This window comes from Condylura cristata, unplaced genomic scaffold (assembly GCF_000260355.1).
Source record: "Condylura cristata isolate star-nosed mole 26May11 unplaced genomic scaffold, ConCri1.0 scaffold00068, whole genome shotgun sequence".
Taxonomy (NCBI): domain Eukaryota; kingdom Metazoa; phylum Chordata; class Mammalia; order Eulipotyphla; family Talpidae; genus Condylura; species Condylura cristata.
This window is the reverse complement of record NW_004567169.1, coordinates 446,395-453,141: the sequence shown is the minus strand read 5'-3', so window position 1 is coordinate 453,141 and position 6,747 is coordinate 446,395. Positions and strand designations below refer to the sequence as shown.

Below are 6,747 nucleotides of genomic sequence, written 5' to 3'. Positions count from 1 at the left end.
GGGGGCCTCAGGCGGGGCCCCAGCCTGTGCGCCGGGGCGGCACCTCCCGCCCCAGCCGGCCACCCGTACCTGGGGCGGCTCATAGATGGCGGCCACTTCGGCCCTGATGCCCAGGGGAATGTCCTTGTGCTCCGTGTAGCGGCCGTACAGGTAGCCCACGTGCTGGGCGCCCGTCTTCCTCCAGAAGTCCAGGAAGCGGTCGGCCACCGTGTGGTTCTCGAACATGATGTTGTCCACGTGCCGGTACTTCTGCGGCGGGACAGGGGCGTCAGGGCCCGCCCGCCCGTGCCCGCCCACACGCAAGCTCGAGGGGCGCCTGTTCCACGCCCACCTCCAGCGCTGGTGGGGTGCATCTGTGAATCGTACCTGGGGTCCCCAGGGAAAGGGGAGGCGGCAGGAAAGGAGGGAGACCGAGGGGCGGGCGACGCAGAGCGAGGGCCGGAGGGAGACGGCGGAGGAGCCGTGCGTGCGTGGCCGGCTCGGCCGGGCTGGGGACGAGGACGGCACCCCGGGCACATCGGAGACGCAGGCGAGACCTGGGCAGGCCGGCGCTGGCCCGACCCCACGTGGGCTCTGTGCTCCTGTCCCCCGACTCGCCTGCCTCTGCCCCGCCCCCAGCCCCCGGGAGCTGCTGGGGGGGGGAGTCCTGGGCCCTGGCGGTCCGCTCAGGCCGGCCGGCCTCTTCCTCACACGGGGGCTGCTGACCCCGGCGGTGCGCCAGCTGCTTTGTTTCTCTCCCATCTGTGTGGCACACGCCGGCGGAGGAAGCCCTCCCACGTTAAAATCTTGGGCACCTCCTCCCTGGGGGTGCAGGGGTCACAGCGCCGTCGGCGGCCCCTGCTGCAGGAGCCCAACCCTCAGCCAGGGAGTGACCCCGGGGCAGCGGACCGCCGTCCCCCGCTGCCGTGGGTGTGAGCGGCCCTGCCTGCTCTGCTCCCCACTCTGTCTCTGGGGGGTCCTCTCACCCTGCGTCTCTGGCCTGCGCCCCTATCTCTCACGTGCATAAGTCAGTCAACCTTAAAAAAAAGCCTCGTGAGCCGAAGGGCACACAGCAGAGCCCGCTTAAAGCAGGGAGGTCCGGAGGCCCCAGCGTGCCCCTCCCCCTCCCCCTGCCCGGAAAGAGTGGAACGTGCGGCGCAGGGCGAGGACGGGGGTGTCCCCAGAGGGGCGGCCTGGGCTTGCCCCGGAGCAGACCGAGACAGCGCCTCCCCGAGCCCCCACCGTCTCCAGCTGCGCAGCCTCAGGGCGGCGCGGCCGCGGCAGTCCTGCGTCGGGTCCACCGGCCGCGTCTCTGGCCGACAGAGGCCACACGGGACCGGAGCGCGGCCGCCCGGCCCGGCCCTGCCCCAGCCCTCACCTGTCTGTTCAGCGTGATGGCGCTGGGCTGGCACTTGGTACAGATGCCGTTGGGCCAGGGGAGATGCCCCTCGCACCCCGACTTAATCTTGCAGCTGATGTTCTCCAGGGCCACAAACTTCCCCCTGGGCGAGAAGCGGTGGCGTCAGCAGCGGCTCAGCTGGGCCCGGCCCGGCAGGTTGGGGCTCTCGGCGCTGGCCAGGGAGGGCGCGCAAGGAAGGCGCTTGGCCACTCCAGGGCGGCCGGCCCACGCCCTCCCCGCAGCCCGGCGCTCCCGGCCCAGCCAGCAGCCAGCAGCCAGCAAGCCCCGCGCGTCTCGAGGCCGAGCCTCGCTCCCGGCGGCAGACCCACCCGGCGGTGACGGCGCCCAGGCGCCCGCCGCAGGGCTGACCGAGGCCTCTGCGCAACCGGTCGGCTCCTCCAAGCCAAGCCCAGGCTCGCCCACTGGCTGCGTGGTCAGCTCTGCAGTGGCACGTCCCCAGCCCCTTTTTGGGAGCCACCTGCGCGCGTTGCAGGCTGTTGGGGCACCCCCACGGGTGCACGGAGGCGGCAGGTGCCCCCGCCCCGCTGCCAGTGGACAGTGGCCCGGCCGTGAGGGGCCTTCAGCACGTGCAGCCTCCCCGCTGCGGCCGCGGCTCAGCCGGCCAAGGGGCGGCAGGGGCGAGGCGCAAGCAGCTGTCCGGCCTCCGGGCAGCGGGGAGAGCCCGACGCGGACACGCCGGCTGGCCGTGCGCCACCTGACACCGCGGTCCCCAATGGAGTTGCCGGGTGCCACGTGACCAGGTGAGGCCGGTGAGGCGGCCCCCGGCCTGGTGCCGCCCCAAGAAGCACCTAGGTCCCACTAAGTGCCCGTTTCTTTTCTAGAGCCTGGGCAGGACTTGAGAGCTCGAGCGCCCCGCCCCGCCTCTACCCTTCATGCCCAGCGGGCGCGTCCGGGGCCCCAGTCCGGCTCACTTGTCGGCCCCGCCGGTCAGCTTCCGGATGTAGGCGTGGAAGGACATGTGCTTCACGGGAGGCTCAAGGTGGTGCAGGTAGTCCTCGTCGAAGGGCTGCAAGACACGTGGCGGTCATGCGGGGCCCAGCGGGAGCGCCGGGCGGGGGGCGCAGACTCACCTCCAGAGGCACGCAGTGCACGCACTTCCCCAGGGGGCCGTGGCGGCACCTGACGGGGCAGGAGAAACTCGTGAGGGGCTGCGGCGGCCCGCAGAAAACGGCAAGATCCGAGCTAGCTACGGTCTGCAGGCCTGAGACGGCTGAAGGCCAGGGGCGCTCAGGGACAGTGTGCGGCACTGGCCAGCTCCCCAAGACACGGTCCAGCGTAAGGGCCCCCTGCTCTTTGAAAGTGTCCAGACACTGGAGGCCCGCGGAGGGCCCCCTGGGGGCGAGGGGGTGTCTCATGCTGTCAAGCTGTCGCCAGCCACCACAGCCTGAGTTCACCCCGGCCAAGGAGTGACCTGCAGGGCACGGCACACCCCTGTCTCCCCACTGCCCCCTCAACAGTGGGTGTCAGAGGATCTGCCTGTCCTGCTCCCCACTCTCTTCGGGGAGTCCCTCACCCCGTAACTCTGAGCTGTACCCCGGCCCTTGCGTAATAACCGAGTTACAGATGACCCTCCCCGGAGAGAGAGCCCCGCCGACGGACTTTGCGATCCCGGAAGCGACAGGAGCCTCGCACGCTAACTCGGGGGCTTTACCCCAGAAGGAAACAGTCAGACCCACGCCTGCACCCCAGACTCCCACCGCCCCGGGCACTTACAGCTGGGGGTCGCGGCTCCGGTAGATCTTCCCATCCTGCCGGCTGAGGTACTGGTCGATCTCGTCCTCCACCACGCTGGGCGCCCCCGGGGCCCTGAGCCCCAGTGGGGCCGAGGTCTCCATCTCCGAGGAGGGGCCGGCCAGGCTCGAGGGAAACAGGAACAGCAGGTCGCCGTGCCTGTGCCGACAGCCCGTCAGGCTCCCGGCCAGCGGGGTGCGGACCCCAGCCCCGGGCAGCGGCCAGTGCTGGGACCCCAGCCACAGACCTGTGTTCGGGGCTGTCGGCGCCCGCTTCCCCCGCCTCGCTCCTGCCTGCCGCGCTGCCTCCGCACCCCACACCGCACCCCTCAGGTGGCCTTCAGCCCGTCACCGCGGCTTGGGCTCGTGGGGGCCCTGCGGCCCCCTCCACGCCACGAAGCCAGGCCTGGGCAGCGAGAGGCAGCAGCTCTGACGAGGACAGTGAGGGGCGCCAGAGCTGCCCCCGCCACCCCGCCGAAGCCAGTCAGGTGCACCCCCACGCCCGGGGGCAGCGAGGCCTGGGCCCACCCAGCCAGGTGGGGGGAGCCGTCGCCCTCCACCCTGGGGGTCCCCAGCGCCCGCCGGCGGCGTCTGTGTCGCAGCTGGGACAGGACGCCCCGGAGGGGAACCCCAAGGAAGCTGGGCCATAGTGCCCATGCGCCCCAGACACGCACACACAAACGCAGGCCTCTGCGTGCTGCAACCCAGAGCGGGCACAGGGGCGTGCTGTGAGCAGGCCACGCGCGAAGGACGGGCCATAGGCGGCGGGGCCACGAGACCCCCTGGCAGCCAGGTCCGCGCCTCGAGCCCAGTCAATGGGACACGGGTGTCCTGTCTGCCCCGGTCACGGGCCCAGACTCCCAACCGCGGGGGTGCAGCTCCCGGCACACAGAGCTGCCCGCAGGCGTGACCACAAGCCAAACCCAGCATCTAGTGAGCAGGGAAGCCCCGGGGTGAGAGTGGACAAAGGTGACACGGCTGTGACCTTTCCGGACCTGACCCGCAGGTGAGACGGCCGGAGTCAGACGCAGACCTGCCGCCAGGCGGGAGAAGCCGGCCAGCGGGCAGCAGGGGAGTGTGGACGACGCAGCAGGAGCCCCAACCACGCAGAGGACCGGCCTGGGCTGTGCCCCGGTCCTCACCGTCCACTGGTGTGTCGGTCACAAGGACAGTGGCCACAGCGGGGACGCGCCCACCCGCAAGAGGACCCCAGGGCCGAGGGCCCATGGTGCTCCAGTCGGCAGCGGGGGTCGGGCGCAGACAGGCAGGAGGGTCGCGGGGCCCTGCCTGGGACAGCAGTGGGCGAGTCTGGCCGCTGTCCCGTGCGCAGGCTGTGGGCACGGCTGGCTCTGGAGACAGAGCCGGCACACGGGCGGCGCCCGGGACCGGGACAGCGCGCGTGGACGACAGCCGGGCGCCTCCGGGGCTGTGGCACTGCCCAACTGGCGGGCAGGACACGGCCACGGGCCGGGCCGGCCTCTCACTCCCTGCACCTGCGGTGCGCCCGCGGCCAGAGCAGAGCCGGCCAGGGCCTCCCTGTGGACAGCCGGGAGGAGGCTTAAACACCTCAGAGCCCACTGAGCCCTGGAAACTGGCCACAGGACACCTCACACGGGCCAGGCCTGGAGTGGACGGTGGGAGGAGGAGGTGGCCGAGATGACCCCAGACCAGGGGGGCACACAGGTGGACGCTGCCCGGCCATGCTGCGGGCACTCACTTGATTTTCAGCAGGTTGAGGGACTTGGTGGGCGACGCGGTGATCTCCCCGGTCTTGTTTCTGTTGATGTAGACGGAGAAGCCGTTGTTCTGGAAGCCGAACTCCTTCGCCACCTAGGAGGGCCCCACGCACGGAGGTGTCAGTGACGGCCCCGCCGTGGTCCGCCGGGGCCGCGGACGGCAGGGGTGGGGCGGTGGGCCGCGGGGAGACGGAGCGAGCGGGGCCACCGCACGGAGGCGGCCCGTGGGGCCCAGACGTTCGGGCAGGGTGGCGCCTGGTGCAGAGGCCAGGAGGGCACTGGGAGCAGCACAGGTGGGCAGGGAGCGCCCCGGGCACCGGTCACCTGTGCCGGGCAGGGCGGGATGGCGTGCAGGGAGGGCGGCCATGGCTTGGGCCTGCCCTGGAGACGGAGGGGCAGCAGGGACGTGAGGCTGCAGAGCAGGCCGCCGTTTCTATCCCTGGACAGCGCGCGGAGTGACCGCCAGAGACGGTGTGCGCACAGCAGGCCAGCGGGGCCAGGCCGGGCCCACGGAGTCAGGGTGGGAGGGCAGGGGCCTGGGCCTGGGGCTGGGCGAGGAGCTGGGGCAGCTCCCAAGAGGAAGCTCCGAGCGAGGTCAGGTCCAGAGAGCCCCCGGCCAGGGCGGGAGTGACAGCCGGACCTGGTGCACGGGGTCACGGCTGGACATCAGATTCTGAGGCGGGCGGAGAGGTGGGAGGGCTGCCGTGCCCAGCGGAGGGACACCTGCCACCCCAGGACGCTCTCTGGCATAGACATTCGTGCAAATGCGAGGTGGCGCCAACGCCCCCTGGGCAGCAACCCCAAAATGCCCCAGGCCGAGGGAGCGCAAGTGTCAGGGCAGGCGGGCCAGCGGGTCAGCCCAAGTGGCTGGACCCTCAGGAGCAGCAGAGCCTCCAGCGGGGGGCGGGGGCAGGCCGCCTGCGGGGCTCCCCGAGCCTCAGTACCTTCTTCAGAAAGGCTGCAGCCGTCTCCCTCTTGGTGGCTGTGATGCGCTTCACCCCGTCGGGGGACTGGACGCGGATTATCTGTGGCGGGTGAGACACCGCGGCCGCTCAGCCAGGAGCCGCCAGGAGCCGGCGGGAGCCCCCCCACACGCCGAGACGCCTCGGGCGCACCCGGAGGCCCCCGTGACACACTGACCAGGCTTTTCAGGCAGCGCCCTCGTGCTCTGGCGCCCACAGACCCTGGACGGGCCGCGGCGGGCTCGGAACACCTGGGCCCCACAGGACCTTTCACACGGGGGGCGGGGGGGCCGAGTCGCCGGCCCGAGCTGCTGCCCCAGGACCCGCGACGGTCCCCGAAAGGGCAGGGGGTTCCCAGGCCTCTTCGCGTCGTTCACCAGACAGGACAGCTTTGCCCCAGGACTAGCCTCGGCTGAGACCGCTGTGGGCCGACCCCTTCGACCCACCGTCCATACTGCGGCCAGCAGCACGGGGGCTCCGACAGGCTTCCCGGACGCCCTCTGGGCAGACTCCCAGCGGGGGTGGACAGAGGCCGTGAGAGGGGTTGGCGGGAGCGGGCGCGGCCGGAGCAGGCCCAGGGGTCCCAGGTAGGCCGGGGGGCCTCCTGAACTCAGGGTCCCCAGGGACGAAGCTGGGGCTCGGCCTCGGGTCACCCGGCCCTGCACTGAGGCCGCGGCAGGAGCGCGAGCCCGCCTCAGCCCTGCGGCCGCGCCGGTTACTCCAAGGGCTCCTGGCCCCTCTCCAGTGCTCGGTCACCCCAGGCCGGGCGGAGGCCCCGCGGGACGCCGCCCGGAGGCGGAGCGCGGACGCCCGGCGGCCACCGGTCACCCAGTGCCCCGGGGCCTCCCGGGAAGTCCCCCGCCCGCCTCCGGGCAGCCAAATCCTGCTGACCCCCCTTCCGCCCCCCGCCCCGGGGGCGC

At 72.2% G+C, this 6,747-nt stretch overlaps 1 protein-coding gene across 1 annotated transcript in view; it reads right to left on the bottom strand.

Moving 5' to 3' along the window:
- NPLOC4 (nuclear protein localization 4 homolog (S. cerevisiae)) overlaps positions 1-5,890 on the bottom strand; it is a 30,287-nt gene extending 24,397 nt beyond the window's left edge. The window contains exons 1-7 of the mRNA XM_012734754.1: positions 5,810-5,890; positions 4,847-4,959; positions 3,113-3,289; positions 2,470-2,518; positions 2,311-2,405; positions 1,358-1,481; positions 70-249 (exon numbers count right to left, since the gene is read on the bottom strand). Of these exons, the coding sequence (XP_012590208.1) occupies positions 70-249; positions 1,358-1,481; positions 2,311-2,405; positions 2,470-2,518; positions 3,113-3,234 (570 nt within the window). The 5' untranslated portion in view covers positions 3,235-3,289; positions 4,847-4,959; positions 5,810-5,890. The remainder of the gene's footprint in view (positions 1-69; positions 250-1,357; positions 1,482-2,310; positions 2,406-2,469; positions 2,519-3,112; positions 3,290-4,846; positions 4,960-5,809) is intronic.
- Positions 5,891-6,747: the final 857 nt, after the last annotated feature.